The sequence below is a fragment of the Talpa occidentalis genome, unplaced genomic scaffold (assembly GCF_014898055.3).
Source record: "Talpa occidentalis isolate TD23 unplaced genomic scaffold, MPIMG_talOcc4v2.1 talOcc4.9, whole genome shotgun sequence".
NCBI classification, from domain to species: domain Eukaryota; kingdom Metazoa; phylum Chordata; class Mammalia; order Eulipotyphla; family Talpidae; genus Talpa; species Talpa occidentalis.
Window position 1 is genome coordinate 14929148 of NW_023605305.1, and position 27356 is coordinate 14956503.

At 54.8% G+C, this 27356-nt stretch overlaps 1 protein-coding gene across 1 annotated transcript; it reads right to left on the minus strand.

The window, feature by feature from the left end:
- Positions 1-1755: 1755 nt before the first annotated feature.
- Positions 1756-27356, minus strand: CRYBG2 (crystallin beta-gamma domain containing 2). The gene is made up of 20 exons (XM_037500458.2): positions 26774-27356; positions 18281-21047; positions 17820-17867; positions 17617-17729; positions 17336-17465; positions 15018-15157; positions 14088-14214; positions 13489-13524; positions 13051-13187; positions 12807-12933; positions 12396-12535; positions 12170-12296; positions 11955-11987; positions 11723-11835; positions 7366-7495; positions 5638-5777; positions 5152-5275; positions 3342-3500; positions 2040-2199; positions 1756-1940 (listed from the first exon to the last, which is right to left on the minus strand). The coding sequence occupies exons 2-20, from the start codon at positions 20990-20992 to the stop codon at positions 1852-1854; spliced, it is 4785 nt and encodes a 1594-aa protein (XP_037356355.1). The 5' UTR covers positions 20993-21047; positions 26774-27356; the 3' UTR covers positions 1756-1851.

Below are 27356 nucleotides of genomic sequence, written 5' to 3' on the forward strand. Positions count from 1 at the left end.
TTGCTCACAGGGGACAGAGAAGTGGGTGTTCTGGTATCAGGAGAGGTGAATTGTGTATCTAACCAACAAACAGAAGATTCAAAAGCCCCCTGAGCTCGTCCACGTTTCCTCTTGCAGATGTACACTGGAGTCTTAGGAAATGGAACCACCCGCACCAGCAGCACCGCCACCACCAAGAAACCCAGCTCCGGGGCCCCGGCACTCAGCAGCCTGGGTTGGGGCAGTCTTCTCCTCTTGACCAACACTTTCCTCCAACTCCTCTACCTTAGCTGAGGTGGCACGCCTCAGCCCCAGCCCTGTGTCCCCTAGACAGCTGCCACCATCCATCACTAGGACAAGAAGCCCCCAAGCCCTTGGGAGGGATGCATGCCAGCGATGAAGAGGTTGCAGAATTGACACGCAGAGCTTGGGGTCAGCGGCCCGTGCGGATGTGCAGGCACACACACCCTCCCCCTGGGAGGCAATAAAGTTGTCTGTACCAGCAGTGGGAGCCTGTGTGGTCACTGGAATCTCCAGCGCCCTCCCCAGCCCCAGGTTTGCAGCTGCACCAGCGTGCCTCCTAAACCCCCATCAGGAGGAGGGGGCCCCAGAACCCAAATGCTGAGAGCCCCTCCCATCGCCTCACCTGGCAAGGAGGAGGCCCGGCGCCCGCCATCCTCACCATCCCCTCTAGTGGCATTTGCTGCCCCCCTCCATGTTTGGGAATGATGACCCCAGAGACGTCCCTTCCCCTAGACCACAGGCATCTCTAGCTGAGAGGCTCAGAGAGGCTCCGGATGCGGTTGCTGGGTGTCTTCAGAATGACCCATTCAGAGGGATCCGCCATCTTATGGAGTCCCAGCTTCACAAGGTCCCCTTCGTGCTCACAATTCCAACCACAGGGGCTGAGAAGGATGAAGGGGCAGCTGTCCACCTTCCCCCCCAAATTTCCCCCCACACCCCCCAGAGCTGAAGGGCAAACAGCTGCTCTAGCCATTCACTCCTAATCCTCCTGGGTTTGGGATGGTGGCACTGGGATCTGCAGGGGGGGAAGCAAACCTGCAAGAGCCTTGACCATCTCTGCCTCCTCCTTGAGGGCCTCACGGGCCTCAGGGGCCTTCTGACTGGGGACAGGGGGAGCTGCTCTTTTGTGCCCTGCTCTCTTTGAGTGGGTAAGGGACCCAGCCTCCCTGTCCTGACCCAACCAGAGTTGGGGGAGATTGGGAGGAGCCCTGGGAGGCAAGGCCTTCAGGACCGGCTGCCACTGCCCTCTCTGCCACCCACTGTGGCCCCATGACAACAAACTTGCAAGTTTTCACCGTGGACTGTGTGCATTCCTGGAGCACTTTTCCTCTGCTGGCCCCTTCCCGCCTTCCACAGCTCAGCCAAGGGTCCCCTCCTCCAGGCAGCCTGCTCTGTACCTAAGTAGGTTAGGCCATTCCTCTCCCACTTCCATTTTTACCCCATCATTGACGATATCGCCCGACTTGTCATGATCCTCCACTGGACTAGGAGTTCCCTCAGGGCGGGGGACACGGGGATGGGTTCATGTTTGTGTCTCAAAGCCCAATGGGGCGTGCTCCCAGAACACCTCCTCAGGGGTGACTCCACCTCCTCAGGGGTGACGCCACACTCACCAGTTTGTCTGCTCCCGGGGCGCCCTCTGGTGGCAGAGGGAAGCCTTACACCTCAGCCCCAGGAGCAGAACTAGGAGGGAAGAAGCCACCCACGTAGGAAACCTTTACCCCACCCCAAACACCAAGGTGAACAGAAAGGAGGATACGTGGGGGAATATTAGAAAATATCTTATATTACAACAAAAAATATATAAAAACAGGGAAAGCCTCCAGGGCTGGGGCGTTGGGGAAAAGTTCAAAGCACATGGACAGTCCAGATCTGGGACTCCCTGTCCTTGGTCAGCTCCCACAGCACAGCGTGGTCCCGGTCATAGCCACGGCCACCTGGGCAAGGAAGGGAAGAGGTAGGGAGACAGTCAGAGCTGGGGACACCACCGCCCCTATACCCCTCAGGTGCTATTACCACAGATAGCCCCACCTTACCCTTCACATCGAGGATCTGGCCTTCGAACATCTGGCTGCAGATGTGGCCCAATTCATTGATGCTCCAGGTCTGGCGCGGCAGGCGGCTCTCAGCCCACAGAACCACCTTGGAGCCTGTGCTGGCGGGCCCAATTACCTGCAGGCTCATGGTGGGGGCCACCTGAGGCCCCAGGAGGTTGTCAGGCATTGTTCCTTCCCATGGGTACCCCATCAAACCCAACACACTCTTGACACACCGAGCTTTGAGTCCTGGCTCTCACAGACCATGACCTGGGCAAATCTCTAAACCTTTCAGAGCTTTGGGTTCCTTGGGAATGGGAATTCCAAGTTCTGGTTATTGCGCTCAACATGAGGAACCAGAAAAGGGCTGGAAAAGATCAGCTCGACCAGGTACGCTTCCATGACTGACTCTCAAAGCACAGGCTTTTGCATCAGATGGGATGCCACATACTTATTAGCCGGGTAACGTTCAGTTAATTTCAGAACAGAATAAGCTGCCCCACAGCGCACTCTGGGGTTTTATGAGGCACACAGGGGAAGGCCTTCTCGCAGGGCTGGCACACAGCCAATGTGCCCTCGCATTTCAAATGAAAAACAAACCCCTCCAAAAGCCTCCAAAGACCTAGACCACCACGGCCTTGCTGAGTGCACCTCCTGCCACGTCCTCCCTCCCTCTCTTCATCAGCCATTCAGGTGGCCTTGCTGGTGCCCACGCTCGGGGCCTTTGCCCACATGGATCCCTCTGCCTGGGACTCTCCCCTCAGGCACCTGTACAGCTGCCAACCTCCAATGTCACCTTCTCATCTCAGACTACCACTCCCGCCTCTCCTTTCTTGCTTTATTTTTCCTCTCTATGACCCAAGGTCCTAAGGTATTCACTCATTGGAGTTGTTTCTGTTGCCCCTCCCCCCCACTGGGATGTAGCTCAGGAGGGCAAGTGTCATTTTAGTCTTCTCATTGCTGCATTTCCAACACCCAGACTAGGACATGGCACATAGTAAGTGCTCAGGAAACACTTGTGGAGTGCATCCATCATTACTGATAGGATCTGAGTTCTGTCACAGGCTATCAGAGCTGGGAGATCAACCCTCTTGTTTTGCAGATGGGCCCCAGGGAAGAGCCTGAACCAGCCAGGGGTATGCAACCCACTCTCCCCACTTTACCAGCACCCTGGTATCTGTGTGGACCTCTCTGTCTCTCTGGTCCAAGACTGGGGCCTGTCCCTGATTGGGCTGGGACTCCCCAAGGTGGCCTGTGAGTGCCCAGGCCCTGGAGTCCCTGACCCAGCCCCTGAACTGGTACCTGGTTCTTCAGCAGCCCGTCTTCGTAGTACCAGATGCAGCTGCCTCCGGCTTGGGGTTCAGAGACCACCACACGGCCTGCCTTCATGTCCTCCACATGGTCCGGCACTGCCAGGAATCCCCCCAGAGCCGCATTCCAGAGGCGGAAATAAGCCCTGCGCTAGAGGATGGGGGAGCAAGAGTCAGGTATCCCTAGGCAGGGGTGCTCCCACCTGGGCCCTCAATACCCTCAACTCTGGACCCGCCACTCAAGTCCTCCTTCCTGCCCCTAAGTCTTCCTTGGCCTGGCTTCTAAGTCACTCCTTACTTTATACACATATACCAAAAGCACATACATAGCACATACCCACACCACACAGTGCCGTGTCCACAGAGAAACCCACAGACGTGCATAAGGGACACACGGGAAGATACAACCAAGTCCACCTACTTGCACAGAAGTTTGCCAGCAGCAGGCATGAGCACACAGAGACACCAAGACACACGCCTGTAGACACGCACCTACCCAACGCACCAGGCGCCAGACACTTGTTTGCTAAAAGGATGGAAGCACGTAGGACTCCAGACAGCCACACATCCATGCTGAATAGTACCCAGGGAGAACTCTGGAATCAGACTGGAGACTGACACATGTCTGGCTCTGCCACAAATCAGCTGGGGGGTTGGACAGTGGTGACAGTAATAATAATAATGATAATAGTCACAGGTCTCCTTGGTGGCATAGGGGTTAAGTCTCAGTGATATCGCGATCCCCTCTGCGGCCTGAGTTCGATCCCTGGCCAGGGAGCTGACCCACATGGCACAGCAGACCTCTCCTGACCTGCCCGCTGCTCCCCTCAGCAGTGTATTTCAGTCAATCCGCCTGCTCTGCTCCCAACGCTGTCTTTGGTGAATCCTCTCACCACCACCCCCACATCTCTGGCCTATACCCTGATTCTTCTATGCATAAATGAATAAATTTAAAATAATAATAATAATCACTGCTAATGTTCTATGAGTACTTAACCATTCAAGCACCATTCGAAGAGCTGTACACACAGTGTTTATCTTCAACCTCAAAGCAACTCCAACGTGCACATTAGCCCATTTCAAAGATGAGGAAACTGAGGTCCGTAGAGGAACAGTACTTGCACAAGATTGCAAAGCAAATCCTGCTACTTCTGGACCTTTATTTCCCCATCTGTTAAATGTGAGGCTTCGAAATACTCTCCAAGATTTCCCCTAGTGTGACGTCTAAGAGTCTGTGAACACAGGGACCCCACAAACATCGACATGCAAAAATCCCTGCCCCCTCCCCAAGTGTCAAAAACACAGGCAAGCATAATCATAAACACACTCACAAGATATGTACACACATGTCCACAAGTTAGCTCCAGAACACACAGACACACGGACACCCTGACGTCACCGGCACAGAAACACCCTCCAGACCCACACTGGCACGCACAGACCCACAAGCACCTGCGCACAAATGCGCATGTGCAGTCTCCCAGCTGAGGGGTGCTGACAGCACAGGGGGCGTTTTCAGTCCTATGTGCATAAACTTATTTTTTTTAATTTAACAGCAATGTTTTTATTAAAATATTAAGGGGAAAATGATGCACAAACAGTGCACATGATCTTCTGGATAATATTCCATAGGATAAGGAGGAGGTTAAAAAAAAAAAGTTAGGTTGACACAGACCCAGTGAGAAAAATATTAAACAGAGGCATGACGACGTGGCCAAAATGACAACAAAAGTCTGCAAATGCTGAGTCTGGCACACTCCCAAACTGGCTGGCACACGGGCTCCACCCAACACGCCACCTACCTGCTTGATGGGGTAGAGGGACCCCACGCGCTGGGTCCCACTGTAGGTCAGCCAGTTGGTGATCTCGCAGCTGCCCACCAGCCACTGGCGGCCCCGGAAGTCACTGTGCTCACACAGCACCCAGCTGGGCCCAGCAAGCCCCAGGGACACGAAGGAGGACAGACAGTCGGGAGGGGAGGCAAAGGAGACATGGATGTCAGAGCATTCTCCACCTCCTTTTCTCTCACGCCAGGACTCTCAGCCTGGGGTCAGAGTCCCCAGAGGGGACAGGAAGGCTGGGAAGTAAGTTTGGGGTTTACAGGGCAGAGGAGGGTCCTGGAGAAGCCCCAGCTGGGGTCCAAGCCCTGAAGGCCCAGAACTCTTCCCAGTCTGCGTCTGTTCCCTCCCCCTTGGGGTAAGGTAGAAGTGGAAGGTGGGAGAGAGGCCACAGACCCCACCTCACTCGCTGGCAGACCCCTTGCCTGGGCGGCCCCACCACACACCCACCTGCCGCCCTTGATCCGCACAGACAGCACGTGGTCATTGAAGCCCTCTGCTTGCAGGCTCCGTGCCTCCCCATGGAGCTCGATCTCCTTCCCCTCGAAGCACTCGAGTCCATACAGGAAAATGGAGGGCTCTGAAAAGTGCTGGGGGTTCGGGCACAGCAGGAAGGGGTGATGTGACTCAGACACCCAGGTGGACACCCTGACTCCCAAGCCCTCTTTCCTCCTGAGCACCCCATCTGCCCTGCCACGGGGCCTCTGACTCTAGGACACTGCCAGCTAGGTGGCCCCCAGATCTTCAGCCACAATCTGTGCCAGGCTTGGCCTCCCACACCCCCTTAAATTTCCTTTCTGGTAAACAGCCCTGCTAAGAATAGTAATCATAATACTGTTAATTATAGCAGTTCTCATTTATTCAGGGGTTACTACAGGCCAGATTCTGTGCTAAGCCCTTGACTTGATCTTATTATAACTTCTTGACAACCCTATACGGTAGCTGCTATTATAAGCCCCATTTAACAGACGGGAAACTGAGGCTGGAGGTCAGCCATGCGCTCAAGGTCCTATAGCTGGTGCAGAATCAGGTCTGCTGTCTACAGAGCCCTGGTGTGAAGAGCTTGGACACTCGAGCTGCCTTGGGGAGAAACTGGCTCTGCCTGTATCCAGCCATGTGACCTGGAGCAAGTCACATATCCTGTGTGCCTCAGTTTCCACCTCTGGAAAAAGGCGATGATAGTAACACACCTCTGAGGGTTGTGGTGAGGATTCAGTACCATATAGCGGTCCCCCTTATCTATGGGGGATACATCCCAAGACCCTCAGTGGATGTCTGAAATCATGGATGCCATCAAACCCAATATGTACTATTTGTTCCTATATATACCTACCAACGATGAAGCTTAGTTTATAAATTAGGCACAGTGAGAGATTAAAAACAATAAGTAATAATAAAATAGGGAAATTATAACAGTATACTGCAGTAAGTTATGTGAATGTAGTTTCTTCTCTCTCTCCCTCTCTCTCTCCCCCTCTGAAAATATGTTGTTGCACAAGCTATTTTTGGACAAAGGTTGACCACCGGTAGCTGAGACCACTGGCAGCTGAATCGACTGTAGCACTTGAACAGCCCATCATACAGCCTGAAGGATGCTGTCGGCTATTCTGCTTATGTGCCCTGCCACTGGCCCAGCCAGCCAGTCACCACATCCTACAGGCCTAGTTCCTTAATGTGGCCGCATCACTTCCAGGTCTCATCGCAGAGCACCGTTTGCTTTGGCTGGCTGTAGCAGCAGCCCCACGGCCTGGGCCCCTCCCCTCCGCTCCCCTGCAGCCGCAGAGCCTTCATTCTGCTGCGTTCCTTCCTGCACAGAACCGCCACCTCAGCAGCCCGGCCAGCCCCCCAGTTGACCCCAAGAACCAGTCCCTCCTGTCCCTGCTCCACTTCTGGATCTGGACACACCACCCCATGCTGGTATCTTCATGTCCATGTGACTCAGGGATCCTGAAAGGTGTCTGGTTTATGTCAGTGTCCCCAGGCCCTCTCTCAGCAGGTGCTTGATACAGCTCTAGTAGGCTGAACTGGCTTTGAAGCCCTGGTCAAGGGGACGGAGGGGGGGAGCCTAAGAATTCAACCCCAGCAGCCTATTCACAGTGATAAGAGATTCCATATCCAGGACGCCCCCAGCAGCAAGCCCAGGCTCAGAGATTGAATGAACTAGACAGGGGTGCTTACCAGGGGCACCTTCCGGAGAGAGCCCAGGACTGTGGAGGTCAGACAGCCCATGGCCGTGAGAGTGGGGAACTCGCCCTCAGAAAGAATGTGCTGGTCACCCTCAAAATTCTTCTCATCAAACAGGATCCAACTGGGAAGGGTAAGAGTTGGGAGTGGTAAGTGCGTATCTGAGCCTGTCCTGTCCTCAGCTTCCCCAGGCCCCCTGAGGTACAGCGGAGCAGAACCAAACTTGATGGTGATCCCCCAGTCAGGGATCAAGGAGGAACAGGTACTGCAGCAGCAGAGACCAAGGTCAGACTTAAGACAGGGCTAAACGAATTATGCCTATAGAGAAAAAGCTGGCAGCGTCAAGAAAAACTCCACGCACAGTCATTCAGCAATCCCAGTTTTTGGAATCTATCCCAAGGATATCCTTCAAAAACATGAAATGACACATGCAGCCCAAATATCCATTAATAAGTGATTGGTTGAACAGACTAAGAATCTGGGGTATAATACAACAATTAAAATGGAATGAGAAAGAGTTTTAAAGGGATATAAAATGATCTCCAAATTATTAAGTGAAAAAAAAAAGAAGCATCTAACAGTGCTTATAGTATGCTTCCTTTTTAAAACCTGAGATACAATTTGCATATGATAAAATTTACTATTTTAAAGTGTACAATTCAATGGGTCTTTAGTACATTCACCAGGCTGTAATAGGCTTTTTGTGGAAGGAAATGGGGGAATGGAGGAAATAAAAGACATTTGATTTCTAAAGTTATATGTCATTTTAGAAATGAGTGTATATATAGGAAATGGTGGACGTCGGTTCTGCTCCCCATTGTGTCTCTGGTGAATCCTCTCACCCGCCGCACCTCTGGCCTACACCCCAGGTCTTCTGTGCATAAATAATCTTTTTTTTTTTTAATTGCCTTTTCTTTATTGACTTGGATTCTTATTGACTTGGATCCTATTTTTTCTTTTTCTTTTTTTTTTTGCACAGAAGACCTGGGGTGTAGGACAGAGCTGAGGTGCAGGGGGTGAGAGGATTCACCAGAGACAGAGTGGGGAAAAGAACAGGCAGACTGACTGAAATACACTGCTAAGGGGAGCAGCGGGTGAGAGGAGAGTCTGCAGCACCACTGCATATATAAATAAATCCTAAAAGAAAGAAAGAAATGGTGGACAAATAAAATAAACATTAAAAAAGTGATTACTTATGGGGGAGGGAGGGAGGATATTTGTTTTAAGTCTTGACTTTGGAATTGCTATTGACCGAATGTTTGTGTCTCCTCAAAATTCATATGTTGAATTCCTCACCTCAATGGCTTTGGGGAGGTATTAGGTTTTGATCAGGTCATGAGGGCAGTGCCTCCTGACAGGATTAGTGCCTTAATAAGAAGAGGAAGAGACAGGCGCTCTCATTCTACCATGTGAGGACTAACAAGAAGGCAGTCACCTGTTAGCCAGGAAGAGAGCCTTTACCAGCAAGAGAATAAGCCAGGACACCGGGCCTCCCCGGCCAGGGAGCTGACCCACATGGTGCAGCAGACCTCTCCTGTCTCGCCCACTGCTCCCCTCAGCAGTGTATTTCAGTAGATCTGCCTGTTCTGCTCCCCATTCTGTCTCTGGTGAATCCTTTCACTATCACCCCGCACTTCTGGCCTACACCTCAGTTCTTGTATGCATAAATAAAAATAAATATTTAGGGCCTCCCCGGTGGCGCAGCGGTTGAGCGCTGGGTTGCGAAGCTGCCCGCAGCCTCTGCAGCGCCGGTTCGATCCCCGGCTGCTCCCCGGCCACCGGAGGAGGGTCCCACATGGCACGCAGGCCTCTCCTGCCGCCCGCTGCTCCCCTCAGCAGTGTACTTCAGTCCTTCTGCCTGCTCTGCTCCCCGCTCTGGCTCTGGTGAATTCTCTCACCCTCCTGTGCTTCTGACTGTACCCAGTGCATGTATAAATAAATAAAAATAAATTTAAAAAAATAAATAAATAAATAAATAAATATTTAAGGGGTTAAGATGCAACCTATGAAGCTATCCACAGCCACTGCAGCATGAGTTCGATCACCAGCCAGGGAGCTACCCACATGGTGCATCAGACCTCTCCTGACTCACCCGCTGTTCCCCTCAGCAGTGTATTTCAGTCAGTCCGTTGGTTCTGTTTCCCCACTCTGTCTGGTGAATCCTCTCACCCCCCATGCCCACACCTCTGGCCTGTACCCCAGTTCTTTTTTTATTTTTAAAGATTTATTTATTTATTTATTTATACAAGCACTGGGCACAGTCAGAAGCACGGGAGGGTGAGAGAATTCACCAGAGCCAGAGCGGGGAGCACAGCAGGCAGAAGGACTGAAGTACACTGCTGAGGGAAGCAGCGGGCGGCAGGAGAGGTCTGCGCGCCATGTGGTACCCTCCTCCGATGGCCGGGGAGCAGCTGGGGATCGAACCGGTGCTGCAGAGGCCGTAGGCAGCTCCACAACCCAGCGCTCAACCACTGCACCACCGGGGAAGCCCTGTACTCCAGTTCTTACATGCATAAATAAATAAATCTAAAAAAGAGAAGTATTCCAGCTAATATATATATCAGGAATTACAAAAATTAGAAAATGATCATTTTGTAAACTTTAAAAAAATAATAATGGGGCCTCCCTGGTGGTGCTAGGGGTTAAGCACCATACTATGAAGCAATCTGCAGTCTCTGCAGCATGAGTTTGATCCCCGGCCTGCCAGGGAGAAACCCACGTGGTGCAGCAGACCTCTCCTGTCTCACTTGCTGTACCCCTCAGCAATGTATTTCAATCAATCTGCCTGTTCTGTTCCCCACTCCGTCTCTGGTGGATCCTCTCACCCCCATATCACTGTCCTGTACCCCAGCTCTTGTATGTATAAATAAATAAATATTTTTTAAAAAGGAAGACAGAATATTAAAAAATAATAATACTAATGATTCTAGGCAATTATCATCAATGGGTTTCTAAACACCATTAGGTGAAAGGCAAATGTGGGGTGCTTCCCTAGTGGCGCAGGAGGTTAAGTCTCAGGACTATGAAGCAATCCACAGCCATTGGAACATGAGTTCGATCCCCACCAGGGAGCTAACCTACGTGGCACAGTAGACCTCTCCTGTCTCGCCTGCTGCTCCCCTCAGCAGTGTATTTCAGTAGATCCACCTGTTCTGCACCCCACTGTCTCTGGTGAATCCTCTCATCCCCCACCTTTGCACTCCAAGCCTACACCCTAGCTCTTATATGCATATTTTTTTTTTTAAAAAGGCAAATGGGGACTCTCACAATGCAGTGCTCCTAATATCATCTCATGAGGAACAACCATACATCTCCTGATGTGATTCAGTGGGAAGTGCCCAGAACCACCTCTATACAGACTACTGCCAACAAAACAACAAAACACCCTGAATCTCACCAGGTCCCTAGATCTATCAGTTTGTAGGAAATGTTGGGGACAGAGGAACACATTAACAGACACCAGCAGGAAGCAACCAGCCCCATATAAAAGATATAAAACTTATAGGGTAAATTATTTTCTTCCAACAAATAAATGGTGTAAAATAAAAAGAAAGGGAGGGAGACAGTTATCAGTAACCAATTCAATCAAATACAACGCATGGACCATGTTTGGATCTTGAGAAAAACAATTTCACAAGACATTTTTTGGAGGCAGAAATTTGAACATGGACTGGGAATTTGGTGATCTTAATAAATGATTGTGAATTTTATTAGATGTGATAACACCTGTGCCTATGTGGGCCTATCCTTTCTTACTAGAGATAGGTATTGAGGTATTTAAATGTGTAATTTCATGTTGGGTGGGGGATTTTAAATACTCCACTAAAGAAAAAAAAAATCAGAGGGTAAGTGGAGCAAGATTGGGGTGCTTTATACTATGCAACCTACAAGGCTTACTTTTTCCATTCAAATTTTATTTTGCTTTCTTTTAAGACTTAATGGCTGGGGGCAGAAATAACTAGTCTCAAGGAAGCAGAAGGAAGGAAATCATTTGAAAGCTAGACCCCTGTCCCGCAGCCTGGGTTTCCAAACTGAGGTAAGCCCTTCCAGCGCGCACCCCCGGCCCTGCTCCCCCACGAGCTCACCTGCACCCCTCTCCAGCCCCGCTCCCCCACGAGCTCACCTGCACCCCTCTCCGGCCCAGCTCCTCCACGAGCTCACCTGCACTCCTCCCTGGCCCCGCTCCCCCACAAGCTCACCTGCACCCCTCCCCGGCCCTGCTCCCCCACGAGCTCACCTGCACCCCTCTCCGGCCCAGCTCCCCCACGAGCTCACCTGCATTCCTCCCCAGCCCTGCTCCCGCAGGAGCTCACCTGCACCCCTCCCTGGCCCCGCTCCCCCTCGAGCTCACCTGCCCCCGTGGACGCGGCAGGACTGGGGCTGAAAGGAGAGAGGCAGAGAGGGCTGGTCATCCTCGAAGGAGATGTGCTCACCCAGGAAGTCGGGGCCGTTGAAGAGCTGGATCTGGGGAGAGAAGGGAAGAGATGAGGGCGAAGGAAGCGATGGGGTGGGGCTGGAAGAATGGGGGGTGGGGGGCGGTAGACACGAGGAAGAGGAGACACAGGCCACCACCAGGGCCTTACCTTTGAGACAAAGTGCAGATTGTGCTCCCCGACCTACAGGGAGGAAGCAAAAGTTTTGAGACTTCAAGAGACACCTCAGCGATTCTGATTTCAACATTGCTGACCCCAGGGCGGGGCTCCCGCCTCCCGCGGGCACTAGCCCCGCCCTCCATGGGACACGCCCACCTCCAGGCCCCGCCCCTCGTGGAGTCCCCGCCCCCGCGGCTGGCGCGCACCTGCAGGACCGGCTGCAGCGAGGCGAGGGCGCTGTTGCCCGCGCCCCAGTCGTCGCAGTTGCGGTACACGCCCTTCTCCAGAACGTACTGCTCCCCGGAGAAGCCCACCTCCTGATAGGCCACCCACCTGCAGGAAGGGCAGGCCGCGGGTCAGCGGGGAAGAGCCCTCCACTCTTCGGGCGCCGTCCCCTGCCCGCCCACCCGGTTCCGGAGCGGGGTCACTCACACGCCGCTGAGCACGTGGATGGCCTGCGTGTGGGGGCCGTGTCGCGCCAGCTCCACGTCCGGCAATGCCTCGCTCACCTCCACGTGGTGCCCCTCGAAGTCCATGGCCTCAAATAGCACCACGGCCGGGTCCCCGAAGTCCTGGGTCCCAGGGACAGTCAGGTGTTGCCCACCCAGCGATGGAAGCCCCTGGGAGTGCCCAGACCCCGGGGACGCTGCCCATCAGGGGGCTTGGGCGTGAGGCCATCAGTGTGGCTTGGGGAAGAGCAGCTGCAGGGAGAGGCTAGACCTCAGGGGACGCTTCTGGGTGCTCTGGAGAATGGGCAGAGGGCCCGGGGAGTCTTCCCCCAAGGCACTGTTCCAGTCTGGCTGTGGCCAGAAGCAGAGGGATGCCCCGCTTGCCCTTGCTTACCGTCCGGATGACCCTTAGGGAGGTCAGCACCTCGTCATAGCCTCCCCAGTGTGACCAGTCAGCATATTCCCCTTCCTCCAGCAGATACTGGTGTCCTCGGAAGCCCGCCTTCTCATAGCCCACCCAGCTGGGGAAAAGGAAGCTGGGTAAGACAGCTGCCCTCACCCCTAGGCAGCCCAGCTCACCCCTGAGGTCAGAGGCCAGTGAGGGGGATGAGGTAGGAAGAAGGGTCCGGAGTCCTCACCAGCCTCCAAGAACTCGAAGGGACCCCACTGAGTCCAGGTGGGGGCTCTGGCTGTCCTCTGGCTGCTGAAGGTTGTAGATGTCTCGGCTCACTTCCCAGCTGCGGCCCTGGAAGCCTGGAGACTCATACACCACAGCCTGGAGAAAGGGGGGTGTCAGGGTGGAGGGAGTCATCTGGACCCAAACATACCCAGCTAGCCCATGAAGGCTCTGCTCAGCACCAGCCCAAGCCCTCCCCCTCTCTCACTGGGCCTCTAGCGTCACCTCATTTGTGTCTCTTGACTCACCCCAGACCCAGGGAGCTCACGGAGACCTACCCTCCCAGACCCGGCTTCTGGCCCCCAGTGCACTCCTCTCCTGTCTCCTAGACCAGGCCACAGTAGCCTCCCAACCCCGTACCACCCAACAGCCCTCCTTAACCCTGAAACCAGACTCTTACCTTGGGCTCCCCTGGCTTCTCCACGCTTGGGCAACCCTGAGGAAGAGATAGAGCTAAGACCTCAGCCCAGGGCATTAGTGGGGAGACACCTGGGATAGAAAGCCTAGGATTTACTTAATCCTGACACCCCCCCCCAAAAAATGGTGGATCCCATGTCCTACTTCTCCCTACCCCCGGCTTAGTCTCATTCCCCCGTATCCTCCATCCCATTCCCAGTAGGAACTCCAGGCCCTGCCTCACCCCAGGAAGGGGTAAAACTGCAGGACCATCTGCTTCTTTTCCTTTTTCCTTTTCTTTTTTATATTTAAAGAGCAGGTTTATTAGGAAAGGGATAGGACAGTAAAAGACACTTGCATAGACACAAGCGGGCAGAAAGAGCTGCCCCAAGAGGGATAGGTTTACTAAGAGAGGCCTGCATGGTTGCAGGCGGGAGGCCTTGAGGAGAGCTGCCTCCACTAAGGGAGGTCAGTGAAGAGAAGTCCTGGCATGGTATCATGGGCAGGAAGATGCTGCCCTGTAGAGGGAGAGAGATGGTGAAAGGAAGCACCTGCATAGTCACAGGTGGGCAGAGGGAGTGCTGCTAGGACCATGCTTCTTACCAGTCTCATGGGTTTCAATGAGCCCATGCTGGGGTCTGATATACCCCAGGCCTCTGAGGTGGGGTACTCTCCAGGCTCCAGGAGGCAGGGGGTACCTTCAAAGTAGGGTTTGGGGTACAGCAGCCACCTGGGGGAAGGCAGAGAAGCAGTTGTACCCCAGATGCCTAGGGACACAGATTGGTGGAAGGGAATGTTTAGAAGGGAGAAAAGGGTTTGGGGCAAGAGGCCCCATCAAGGGGACTCAGAGATATTTCAAGCCCCATAATCTGCTGGAGGTGGGCCACTCCCCACCTACAGCCTCCCTTCTTTTGGCCTCTAATTCACACAGCAGCTGGAGTGTTCTTTCAAACACACATACCTGCTTAAAGACACCTCCACTCGGTAGCTCCCCTTAGGCTCACACTACAGCCCAGCTGCACAAAAAAGGAGGTCCTGCCCTCCTCCTGGACCTCACAACTCTCAGTTTATAGCCTCATTGCCCAGACTGAACTTTTGAAGCGTAGCTCTCCCACCTCTGTGCCTTTGCAGATGCTGTTCCCTTTGCTGGATATATTTTCCCCACTCATTCAACTAATGGAATATGTGGGGATATCTACCCTATGCCAGGCTCTGCTGAAGGCACCAGGGATAGAGTAGTAAGCACAAAATTACTTGAGGAGCTTAGATTCTTCTAGAGCCAACTCATCTCAGCGGAGACGTCTCCTCCTCCAGGAAGGCTTCTCTGACTTCAGGCTGGTGTGATGATTCCTGTGCTCCCACAAACCTGTGCTCCCTCATCCCAAAATTCTGCATTGCTGCTGTGCACTTGCCTCTCCCTACAGTCAACTAGACTCTTCTTGAAGGTAAGGGTTTTGTGCTGTCACCTCTGTGTCCCTAAAACCCAGCACAGTCAATGTTCAGTGAAAGGCTTCCAGAACTGCCCAGACTCACAGTCCTGCAGAGACAGTGGCAGATGCCACCTGCAGGGCCCCCTCCAGGCATTGGGGATTCTCCAAGGCTTCATTGAGCTTCACTTGCTCCCCCTTGAGGCCCTCCTCAGAGTACAGGGTGATCAGTGGGGTAGCGTAGTCCTGCAGAAGGAGATAGGACAGTAAAATGTCAGTGCCTCAGAGACCACGCCTACCAGCACCTGTCCCCAAGCCTGTCCAGCCAGGGCTCCACGGGCTTCTGGAAAACTCTGCAGCTGTTTCCCCAGAAGCCAGGAGGGTACCTGGGATGTTCCCAATAGACAAGACCGAAACCAAAGTTTTTCCCTCCCACACTAGACCTTTGGGACCTGAAACCAAAGTTCCCAGCCAACGGTGCCTGCCAAGTGCCAGCGCCCTCTGCCTGGCCTCTGGCGAGCCTGACTTCCAGCCTGGTGGAGGGTCGGGCAGGCCATACAGCTTCCTTTCTGTGCAGTCCCTGCCCCGGTCTGGACCAACCTGCACAGGCAAGCCCCTCACCCCAGGAAGCCGCAACCTCAGCATGCTGGTCCTTCCTCACAGGGCCATTTTGTTCTCTCACTCCTGCACCAAATGTCTCTGAAGCATGTGCTGAACCAAGGCTGCGCTCAGGGCATGTCTGACCCCGTTTCACTGAGCGTTCCCAATGGGAGTTATTACTCCATTCCCAGAGGAGCGTGAGGCCCAGCCAAGGGAAGCACCGCCCGGGGCACACAGCGGCACAGAGCGCGGCAGGCCGTGTTCACTGTTCAGCCCAGCACCTCCCACAGCCTGGATGCAGGCTCCCACGGCCCGGACGCAGGCGCACGCCTGATCGGCACCCAATCAATGCAGGGTCAATCAGATGACCCCAGGGCTGCCTGACTTCAAAGCCCTTGTTTTTCTCTCGTAACTCATCACCACCCACACGAAGATAAATTTATTGGGAGAAGCTCACAATAAATTGTCCACAAACATGTGTGTGTTTCCCGGGAGAGGCTTTGAAAAGTCTTCTCCCCCTTTGCACGGCTGGGCTGCTGCCCTAGTTAAGACTCATCAGCTGTTGTCCTCTCTTGCCAGGAAGATTGCAACAGCTCTGAAGGTATTTATCCTTTCATTGCAGAAAACAGCAACAACCCCAAATGCCTAATAGATCCTGCTCTTAGCGTTACTGCTTTCTCTTCTGGGTCTCTAGTGGCCAGGGCGGGTTTGTCAACTTCTTTTCAGTCGTTTGTAAATTGGTATTATGAAAACAATGTTGTTTTGTTCCTACTTTACAGATCTGAACCTACAATATTGCTTTCCATATAAGGACAATAGATATTATAATCATTATATAATATGTTTGTGTATTATTGATAATAAAATCCATAATAAGCAATATTAATATAGACAGTAGACATAGGTATATAATATTAGCCTTTTCAAACCACCCATCCCTCCCACCAAATGCAGAGATGCTCCTCAGCTGGAAATCACAGCCCTCGCTGGACTTTCCCTAGGATCCCCACCCTGTCTTTTCTCCTGGCAGCCAGAGGGATGTTCATAACTTAATCTGGTTATGTGCCCTTCCTACTTTCAACCCAACCCTCCCCCCCAGCTTGAGCAGGATTCCTGTAGGGCAGAGAGCAGGTCTCCCTCACCCGCTCATTGCCTGGCACAGTGCCTGGCACAGCAATATTAACAAGCCCGTGAGCAAAGGAATGAAGAGGCGCCAGTGGCCCCTTGGAGCTAACTGTGGGCCTGATAGCCTAGGCCCTGGGGGTGGGGGGTGGGGGGGGTGGGCCCTACGGAATCCATGGTGCAAACCTCCTGCTGTCTGGATAGGGACAGGCTGGGAGACACGGCCTGGCACAAGTCACACCGCATGAGGCCTCAGACCCAAGCCCCTGGCCTGGAGATTCTCCTTCCAGCACCTTCCAAACCCTGGCCCATGAGGCCAGAACCCTCCCTTGCTCCCCCCCTTCCACCCACCTATTTCTTTGGTGCTAACTGAATCCTTCTCCAGCACCAGCTCAAACTCCCCAGGCTGCTTTCCCAAGTTGGGGCTTGGCTTCTGCCTGGCCCCTGTCTTCCCAAGCCAGGCTGAGTACCCACAAGAACCCCTTTCTCCCCAAGTTGCTCAGAGGTCAGGAATCCATGGGGCAGTCTATATGAATCCATAGGGGAGCCTGTCCCCCCATCCTCTGTCCACCCTGCTCTTCTCCCCACCCCCGTGATCTCCCTCTCAGAGACCCCAGCTCCAGGTATGGAGGCCGTCTCTTTCCTCAGGGCTCAGGGCCCAGGGTAAAGGGGCATTATCTGGCTCCCACCCCAGCCACTCACCCGGACAACCCTCCTCAGGGAGCCGATGCCTTGGGCAGTCCACACTGACCCGCTGGCTCTGAGTTCCGCATCTCCTTCAGGCAGGACCAGCTTCTGACCCTGGAACTCTGGTTCTTCATAGAGTATCCAGCTGTGGGCGCAGAGACCCCCGGTCACCAGGTGAGGAGAGTATGCCGGCATAAGGCAGGCTCTGGCTGGTGAGGGGGATTCTGCCAGGTTGACCTGGCCACTTCCCACTGCCCACACCTCCCTGGTTCACGAGCAGGACGTTCCACACTCACCAGCCTCGAACGACCCTTATGGAAGCTACATGGGCCCAGGCGGAGGCATCAGCAATGTCTTCCCAGACCTCCCTGCTGCTGCCACGGCAACCGGGCTCCGAGAAGAGGACCACCTGGACAAGGCACATGGAGGACCTCAGGCCTTGACTCCGCCCTCCTGCCTCCCCCACACAGCTCCCACTCCCTTGCCTCCACCCTCCTACCTTGCCAGGCCTGGTGTTCAGCTTGTTCTGGGTCTTCAGTGCTGGGCTCTGTGGTAGAGGGTGGGGATAAGAAATCTTAGGGATGGTCTTCTTAGTGCCTCCCACACATGCCATGCTGAGGATCTCAACCCCCTCTGGCCTCCACCCCCAGAGCTGGCCCACAGAGGATGCCACACTTGTTCCCAGCCCCTAGGGTCCTCAGCGGCCTGGTCCAGAAGCTGAGTGTCTGTTGTGTCTCTTCCGCAGTTTCCCCAGATCACAGCCACCAAGCCCTACGGAATCCATGGTGCAAACCTCCTGCTGTCTGGATAGGGACAGGCTGGGAGACACGGTCTGGCACAAGTCACACCGCATGAGGCCTCAGACCCAAGCCCCTGGCCTGGAGATTCTCCTTCCAGCACCTTCCAAACCCCGGCCCATGAGGCCAGAACCCTCCCTTGCTCCCCCAGGGCCTCACTCACCCACCCCTCCAGGGGCTGGGGACACTCAGGCTTCTCGGCCAGCGGCATGTCGTTGCAGAGCAGAGGCAGTTGTCCTGGTGCCTTCCTGAGCCCTGGTGACTTGTGGGGCGGCAGCGTGGAGAGTTTTGTGCCCAGAGGTTCCAAGGTGGATGTCTCCTTGGTGCCAGACATCAGACTGCCAAAGAGAAGACTGCTTCCAAGGCGGGACAGGGGCCTGCTGCCGGCTTGCCACTCCAACCCCAGCTCTGGGTGGGAGCCCTTGGAACCTGCTACATGCTTCTTCATCATCTCCAGAGGGGAGCTGGAGACCTGGGGGGGCCTGGCAGAGCAGGACTCCCAGGGGAGGCTGGGCTCAGCTTTCTCCTGCTTGTGCTGCAGCTTCTCCTCGTGGCTTAGGTAGGGGTTCTCGATTTCTTCCTCCTTCTCTTCCACCTCCTCCTCCTCCTTCTCTTCCAGTGAGGGCACCTCCTGGGGACCAGGTCCCAACACCCATGGCCCGGACTGATCCTCTTCGATGGCGGGCAGTGTGGCGTACATGGCCAGGTAGGAGGAGCGGGGAGCCCGGGGCAGTCGGTGAGTGCGGAGGATCTCTGGGGTCTCCATGCTCCGAAGGGTGTCCAGGAACATCTCCAGGTCAGCGGTCAGAGCCCCCTCCTCCTCCTCCACTGATGGCCCTGAAGGAGTCTTGCCCTCACTGGAGTCAGGGACAGACTGGGGCCCCAGGTTGGTCTCTGTTCCCATTGACACGGGGGCAGAGGGATCTCCTGGGCTGGGAGACATCTTGTCCACTGAGGAGGGGACAGGGAGAATAGCAGGAGCCTGCACATCCTCTTTTTGAGAGGGAGATGAGATGGGGCTCCCTTTGGAGCCCTGAACAACCTTATCCTGTTTGGGAGATGGGCTAACAGGAGCAGGCAGATCTTGAACCATCTTTTCCTTGGTGAGGGGAGTGGCCAGGCTACCTTCAGTATCCTGGATAACCTCTTTGGGAGTGCTAGGGCTGCTCTCGGTGCACTGGACGACCTTGGTTGGTTTGGGGGATGAGGCAGTAAGAGCATCAGGCAGGGTATCCAAGAAAATCTCCAGGTCAGGAGTCAGGTCTGCCTCTTCCTTCTCCCTCGATGACTCAGAGAGCATCTTGCCCTCAGTGGAGTCAGGGGCAAGCTGGGGCCCCAGGCTGCCCTCTGCTCCCATCAGCACTGTGGCAGAGGGGCCTTCTGGGCTGAGAGATTCCTTGTCCACTGAGGAGGAGGGGGCAGGGAGAACAGCAGGAGCCTGGACAACCTCTTTTTGAGTGGAGGTTGGGTCAGCAGGGCCCTGTACTATCTCTTTCCGAGTAGGAGAGACGATAGGGACATTTTCAGAGTCCTGAAAAACCTTATTCCGTGGGGAAGATGGATCAAAAAGACCTCTTAGGCTGGAGACAGCCTTCTTTCTTATAGAGGATGGAGCAAGAGGTTGTTCAGGAGCTGTAACAACCTCAATCTTCACCATGGGCAGGATGGTGGTAGCAGGGGAATCTGTGAGTCCTTCCCTTTTAATAGAGGGCAGGGTCTGGAGTGCCCGAGGCTCAACAGTCAACTGGGTCCTGGGGTGAGTGGATACCACAGGCTGCTCTGGGAGGGGAACTGGGTCCAGGGAAGAGTTACAGGTCTGAAGTCTGGGCGAGGAGGGTATGGGTTTGTGGTCCTGAGAGGTCTGGTGATGGAGCTGGGTGGAGCTTGATCCTCCCTGCACCCTTGGGGTCTCATGGGCCCTGGCATCCAGGGCTCTGCCCTGGTCTTGGTCTGGGTGGGCGGTAAGGGCATCCTGAGCCTCAGGTGGGTGGCCACCCTCCAGGATCCCCACAGGGGCCGGGGCAGATCTGTCCTTTGGCTCTGCTGTCCCCGTCTCAGCCAGTTGCCCCAGGACGGCTCCTGCTGTGCTGCCTAGACCCGGACTCCTTGGCAGGCCAGCCATGGGCCGGGAAAGCCAGCTGGAAGGGGAGCTGCGCTCAGCAGGCATGAGGCTACTTAGCAGCTCCACGGCCTGACTGTGGCTGGGCGAGCCCTCAGCCCGGGGGCTCACGACCACCGTCCGCACCGTGCGGACAGTGTTGCGGCCCCTTGGCAGGGCCTCTCCCGATGTGGACCCCACAGTCACAGAGCTGCTCACCCGCCGGTCCACATGGCCCCCCAACACCGTGGTGGTCCGCACAGTGCGTGTCACCTGCCGCACCTCGCGGCGGCTCCCACTGAGGAGACTCACGCCTGGGTGGGGGCTGGGCTCCCGGGGCCCATGCAGAGGCACCAAAAGCTCAGTCTTGGCCATGGCTCCCAGGCTCGGGGTCTGAGTCCTAGGGTCCTGGGGGCTGCCATCACCCTGGTCCAAGAGCTCCTTCGGCCTCCCTGCTGGCCTTTTCTCCTTAGTGAGTGGTGTGTACTTCTTGGAATAGATGGGCTCGTGGCTCTCAAAGTTCCTGGAGCCAGGCCCTTCCCGGGGGCCCTGGTAATTCACAGTTTCTTCCTCCCAGACATCAAAGCCATTGATCTCCTCCCGACGGTAGCTGTACAGGTCCTCCCGGTCGGCTTCCATCCGGGCCGCTGACACCAGGGACACCTTATGAAACTGGTGTCTGATCTCTTCCTGGGCAGGGGGCCGCTGCCGCCACATCAGGGTGGCGCTCACCACTCGGGCCTCAGCCCGAGTGGGGGGCCCACCTGCCTCCTCCATGTCGGGCCCCAGAGATCTGTCCTGAGGCGTCCTCGGCTCGCTGTGGTCCAGCTCCCTGCAGACGGTGCCAGGAAGAAGAGAGACAAGGTGGGGGGGTCTGAGGGTAGCTCTCCACAGTCAGGATGGCTGCCCCTGCCAAGGCCATGGGGTAACCTCAGACAATCATTTGCTCTTTCAGACCTTTGTTTCCTCATCTGTGAAATGGGCATGACACTCACAGCTCTCCCACCCTCTCCTCACTTTCAAGTGATCTACAGCAGTATCCTTCACGGGGTGAAGCTGAGGCCTGAGCCTGGAAGAAGAGGGAGGGAGAGACCGCTCTGGCGCTGGTGAATTCTCTCACCCTCCCGCGCCTCTGACTATACCCAGTGCTTGTATAAATAAACAAATAAATAAATCTTTAAAAATAAAAAAAAAAAAGAGGGAGGGAGCAGGCAGGAGGAGGGCTCCAACCCACTGGCCTGTGGATGGGGCTGGGACTCTGCCCAAGGAGCCCTGGATCTAGTCCCCAGGAACAGAAAACCAGGCACTGACCTTTGGGAGGAAAGGGAAGGAAAGGAGGGCTTTGGCCTCAAGCAAAGCTGGGCCCTCCCTGGCCCTGTCACTCACTCACGACCAGATGCCCATGGGCAGGCTGCTTCTCCCCTTCGAGCTCAGGGTCCCCAGCCATGAAACAGGAATAATAGGAGTATGTGCTTCAGAGGATTATTGCCAGGATCCAATCAGAGAGACAATGAAAATTTGCTTTAAAAACTCAAATTCTGGAGCCTCCCCAGTGGCACAGCGGGTTGAGCGCCGCGCTGTGAAGCTGTTTATAGCCTCTGCAGTGAGGGTTCGATTCCCGGCCGGCCAGGGAGATATCCACATGGTGTGGCAGACCTCCCCTGCCTCGCCTGCTGCTCCCCTCAGCAGTGTCTTTGGTCCATCTGCCTGTTCTGCTCCCTCCTCTCTCTGGTGAATCCTCTCACCCTCCCATGCCTCTGACCTGTACCCCAGTTCTTGTATAAGTAAATAAAAAATCTTTAAAAAAAAATCTATTTAAAAAAACTCAAATTCTGGCTCATAATTCCTGCGGGACCTTTGAGAACCATGGCTAACCCTGGCTGCAGGCTCGTGCATGCTTGCATGAGCTTGCAATGCTGCTGTCGCACTAAGTGCACTCACATCAGTTGGTCGTAAAGGAGCCCTTCAGGGGCCTCCCTGGTGGTGCAAGGGGTTAAGACACAACCTATGAATCTGTCCGCAGCCTCTGCAGCATGAGTTTGAGCCCCAGCCAGCCAGGGAGATACCCCCATGGCGCAGCAGACTTCTCCTGTCTCACTTGCTGCTCCCCTCAGCAGTGTATTTCACTCAATCTGTCTGTTCTGTTCCCCACTCTGTCTCTGGTGAATCCTCTCACCACCCCCGCCCCACCATGCCTCTGGCTTTTACCCTAGCTCTTGTATGTATAAATAAATAAATCTTTAAAAAAAAAAAAAAAGGAGCCCCTCAGGACACAGTGCTTTGGACTTGAACACACTTTCCTTTGATTCTCCCCTCCCCATTGCCCAGATGAAGAAGCTGAGGGTTGGAGAGGAATGACTCGCCCAGGTGACTGAACTGCTAGGTTGCCACGCTGGGGTTTGAATACACATCTGAACCCCTGTTCAGGTGTTCTCCCACTTGCCCCCTCGGGCAAGGCTCTGGACACATCCTTCTATTCTGTGCTCTCTCCAGCACCCAACATCTGACCTTCACCCCTTGGGAGGGGAGGGTGTCTGATTTCTTTTCTGAACCTCCCTTAATCTCTCTGTGTCACCATACCTCCTCTGCTGAATGGGGAACAATGATACAATTGCTTAGGAAGACCTCTAAGCTCCCAGAAACTCCCCAGTGACTCTTTTTTTTTTTTAATTTTTTTTTAATAGAGGCATGTTTTATTTATTTATTTGTTTGTTTGTTTTGTTTATACATGCACTGGGTACAGTCAGAAGCACGGGAGGGTGAGAGAATTCACCAGAGCCAGAGAGGGGAGCAGAGCAGGCAGAAGGACCGAAGTACACTGCTGAGGGGAGCAGCGGGCGGCAGGAGAGGTCTGCGCGCCATGTGGGACCCTCCTCTGGTGGCCGGGGAGCAGCCGGGGATCGAACCGGTGCCACAGAGGCCGCGGGCAGCTTCGCAACCCAGCACTTAACCGCTGCGCCACCGCGGAGGCCCTCCCCAGTGACTCTTCCTGTTTTAAGAGTAATAATAAAACAATGACAACAGCAGCAGGCAGCAACCATGTGCATTGAAGGCTTAGTCTGTGCCAAACACCTTTCCATTCATCGCCCTGCTGAATCAGCAAAAGAAACCCATGTGTTTGATACCTCATAAAAATAAAGTATTAATTATAAAGAAACATTCCTATTTTGCAGATGAGGGAAGAAAAAAAGGCTCAGAGAGGTTAAGAAACTTGCCCAGAGTCACACAGTAACAGAATCAATATTTGCACCCCAATCCCCAGGGCTTAACCACCACACCAAACTCCCTAATGTATTCATCTGGAGGTTTACTTTTAAAGGGGGCCCCAGCAGTCAGTCCTAAAGGGGACATCCAGCCTCCACTCTGACTTCCAGGTCGCACCAACCAGGGCAATTCTCTTCTAGACTCCAGGGACACCAGGGGGCAACCTCTCATCCCTAACCTCAGCCACAGGGCAGCCTGCCTTCCCATCGGCTCCTGCTCTCCAGGGCCCCCGCCCGCCCCCCCAGAGCATCATAAGGGAGGTTCAGGCAAGAAGTGGACCCACTGCCCCCAAACTCCTCCCCTATCGCTACATTCCTCCCTCCAGAGTAGCTGGTAGAATCCAGAACTTTGACCCAGCCCTGTGGCCCCAGCAGTGACTCAGGTTTTATGAAAGGCACAGATGAAAGGGGCTGAGGCCCAGTGAAGCTGGCCCTGACTCTGGGACCACTGGTGGCGGTGGCAACCAGCAGCCTGGCCTCAGACAGGGTCTGAGTGGCCATGGAAAAGCCTGTGTGTGGGGAAGGTGGCGACTGAGATGGATTCCCAGTCCTTACCCCAGGCCAGAATTCCTGAGAGCAGGACAGACACCTTAGGCCGTGGGTTGGAGCTCTTCACTGAGCCCTGACCCAATGCACTGTCCGCACTAAGGAAGCCCTTTCTTCTAACAGAAACCCTGTCCTCCTCGCTGGGACTCACACCCATGGAGTGTCACCCCCTTGCTGATCCCCACACCTAGTCTCCCCTCCATTTCTGAATGACAATTATAACAACTACCATTCACTGAGAGTCCCTGTCCCTGAGAGTAAGGGGCAGAGCCTGGATTCTAAGTCATTCATTCATTTATTCATTCACTCATTGCTAATGGTGTTAGGTGATGTGCTAAGCCCTGGCTAGGTTGACCCAAAGCCAACTTTACCAAAGTGTTATCCTAGGAGTCCAGGAGGTCAAAGAACCAGACATAACAACAAGCATTTATTTGGAAGTCTCCATAGTAAAAGCAACAGAAGAGTAGTTTCAAAGGAAGCCACGGGTAATCAGATGAGATATTGTCAATGATCACCCACCAATCAGAATTCAATGCCTTTCTCAACCCAACCCCAGGCCAACACCCCTGATAGTAACTCATTCCACAAGCATGTGGTCATCTGCTTCTACTTGCATACCTGTAGGGACAGGGAGGTCACCATTTGACAGTTGACCTGTCCCATTCTTGGACAGCCATGACTGCTAGAATATTCTTCAGTCTATGCTGGAATCTACATACCTATAGTTCCCCCCTCTTGTCCTTGCTCTGAAGACACACCCTGATGACCCAGAATGCCTCTCTTAGGCCAGCAGAAGCACCCACTCCCAGAGTCCTCTCATCTCCAGGGCTCTAGACCAGAGTGGATTTGTTAGCAGGGTGACCTATGACCTCCCAACAAGGTGTGTGAAACTGGGAAGGGAGAGGCTGAGGAGGGGGCGGGGGGAGTGTGGGAAAGAGCCTTGTCTAACCCAACAAGTCCTGGATTCTCCCTGCTTACCTGTGAGTCACCCCCAAACTAGGCCAAACCAGTCCACAGGCCCAGAGGCCCGCAAACGTATGCTGTGTCACAGGCACATACAGACAGATCACGGGCAAACACACGGGTCCCACGGGCAAACACACCCAGGCACCCAGACACGCAGAGTTGGAAGCACACATAAGGTCACAGACACAGGCACCCAGAGACACATTGACGTGCAAGTCATAAACCCAGGAACACCCAGACACAATGACACACACATGTGTGTGTGTCACAATCCATACACATGGTCATTTCACAGCCCAAGTCCTCCTCTTGGAATTCTCCTACACCTAGACACAGACACGTGGCTGCACGTCTCACACATTTCTGCTCGCCACCCCAACTGTTTCCCACCTCCTGATGACCCAGAGAATCCTCCCCAGAAGGGGACATAGAAGGGTGATGTCCCTTCCTCCCTCTCTAGCTGAGCCCTCACCTCCTGCCTGAGCCTGTCATTGCCCTTCTGGGCCCCAGAGAGCCAGCGAGTGGCAGGTAGAGTCCAGCGCCTCCAGTTAAACTTCTGTTCCCTGCTTCCCTCTCTCCTCCCAAGGCCTCCTTCCTGGGCCCACCTTCCCTCTCTCTGCCATCCTTTCTCCCAGCTGGGACACCCAGGAGGGCCCACGGTTCCCTCTTTCTTGCCACAGGACCAGGTACCCCAAGCCCTGGAGGCTGGGCATCCCTGATGTGGCCTGCACTAGCACAGATGCACCCCCACAAGGGCAGCAAAACCCGGAGTCCGCACGGCAGCCACACACGACCCTGCCCTGCCTGCGCGGGGCCTCTTGGAGGGCAGGGCAGAGAAGCGGTTAGAGCACAGGTGCCTGGGGTTCAAATTCTGGCCCCTTCACTTTCTCATTGGCTTTGGGCAAGTGATGGAGTGATGGCGCCCCTCCTAGCCTGAGATCCTCTATTGTAATCAGGGGTGGGGAGCAAGCTCAGTCCTGCCGCATAGGGCTGATGCGAGGATTAAATAGAATTATGCTTCCCAAACAAGCCGTGCGCGACAGACACTCAGAGCTGCTCAGAGTTGGGGATCCCTTCCTGGTGGTCCTGGAGTGGTCCCATGTAGGCCCCTCAGTGAGTTTTAGGGGACCCACCTTCCATCTCTGAGCCCACCAGGCAGAGCTGGGAGGGTCATTTCAACACAAATAAAAGTCGAGGCTTGGGAGTCTGGGTGCCTGTGCCTGTGGCCGCCAACACAGAACCAGGTGGGGTAATTATTGCTGCGACTGAGGCTTATTAATAAGCATCCCTGCTATTTCGGCGGCCCGACTCTCTGGAGTTCAAAGCACGTTCCTGTCACCACCTCCTTCCTCATCTCCAGCTACCAGCTAACTCGGCAACTCAAGACCCAGAGAGGTTAAGCAACTTGCCCCAGGACACCCAGCACTTTGAGTGGATGCCTAATCCCAAGTTGGCTCTGTGGGCCCCTGAACAGGACAGAGGGGTGGAGGGTGCTGCTGAATAGGTGGCCCTCCCCTATTCTCTCCCTGACAGGACCCCACCACCACCTCAGGTGAGCAGAGGAGAGCAGAGGAAGGTTCCAGGAGGTAATCTGTGGGTGAGTGGAGGGAGAGGAGGGCAAAGTCGGGCAGGGAGGGGATGGCAGTGCCAGCTCTCCCTCAGGGAGCTGAATGAATGGGCCTTGAGGTGGAGAAGCCTGGAAGCGAGGCGGAGACCCAAGAAGGGGCACCCAGCCAGTCTTCCCTCCCACTGTTGCCCCTCATGGAGACGGGCCTCTACTCACTGTGTGTGCGGGGACCCAGGCGTCCGGCTGGCCTGGAGCTCCTCTCTCTGGGCAGTGCTCCCCTGACGTGGTGGGGCTCTTGGCCGGGGCTCCTGGGGCGTGTCGGTAGAGTACCCCGTGATGGGGCGGGGCCCCTGGGGAGGTTCCTGCCAGCCCCTGGATTCCTCAGGGCCGCAGGGGTGGGGAGCTGGTCCAGCCGGTTTGGGCTCCTCTCTGTCCTCCCCAGCTGCCTGTCTGCACTCCTGCAGGGTGACGGTGATGTGGTAGCGGGTCCTCCAGACAGAGGAACTCTTGCGTAGGGTCTGGGCTGGCACAGGCAGGGCCAACCCTGAGGTGACAGGCTCGCCCTTTGTCCCCTCTTCTGTAGGGATGCATGCTGGGTGGGGCAGTGTGACTTCCAGGTTGCCTGGTGGCTCCGGTCTCAGAGGGACCTCTGGGGCTGTGGCAGGGGGTTGAGGGCAGGTGCAGAGGGACCCGTCTCCCAAGCATCCAGGAGATGGCACCAAACATGAGGGGCTCCTGTCACCAGCAGGCTCTGCTGAGGCCACATCCACTCCTGGGCTCTCTGGCCCGATGGCGGCAT

Excerpts from the sequence above, each read along its gene's own strand:
- CRYBG2 (XM_037500458.2), bottom strand. The coding sequence starts at position 20,992 with ATGGAGGAGGCAGGTGGGCCCCCCACTCGGGCTGAGGCCCGAGTGGTG. Across the intron at positions 12,297-12,395 it reads ATCCACGTGCTCAGCGGCGT|GTGGGTGGCCTATCAGGAGG; the intron begins GTGAGTGACCCC and ends CCCTTCCTGCAG. Across the intron at positions 7,496-11,722 it reads TGCCGCGTCCACGGGGGCAG|TTGGATCCTGTTTGATGAGA; the intron begins GTGAGCTCGAGG and ends TACCCTTCCCAG.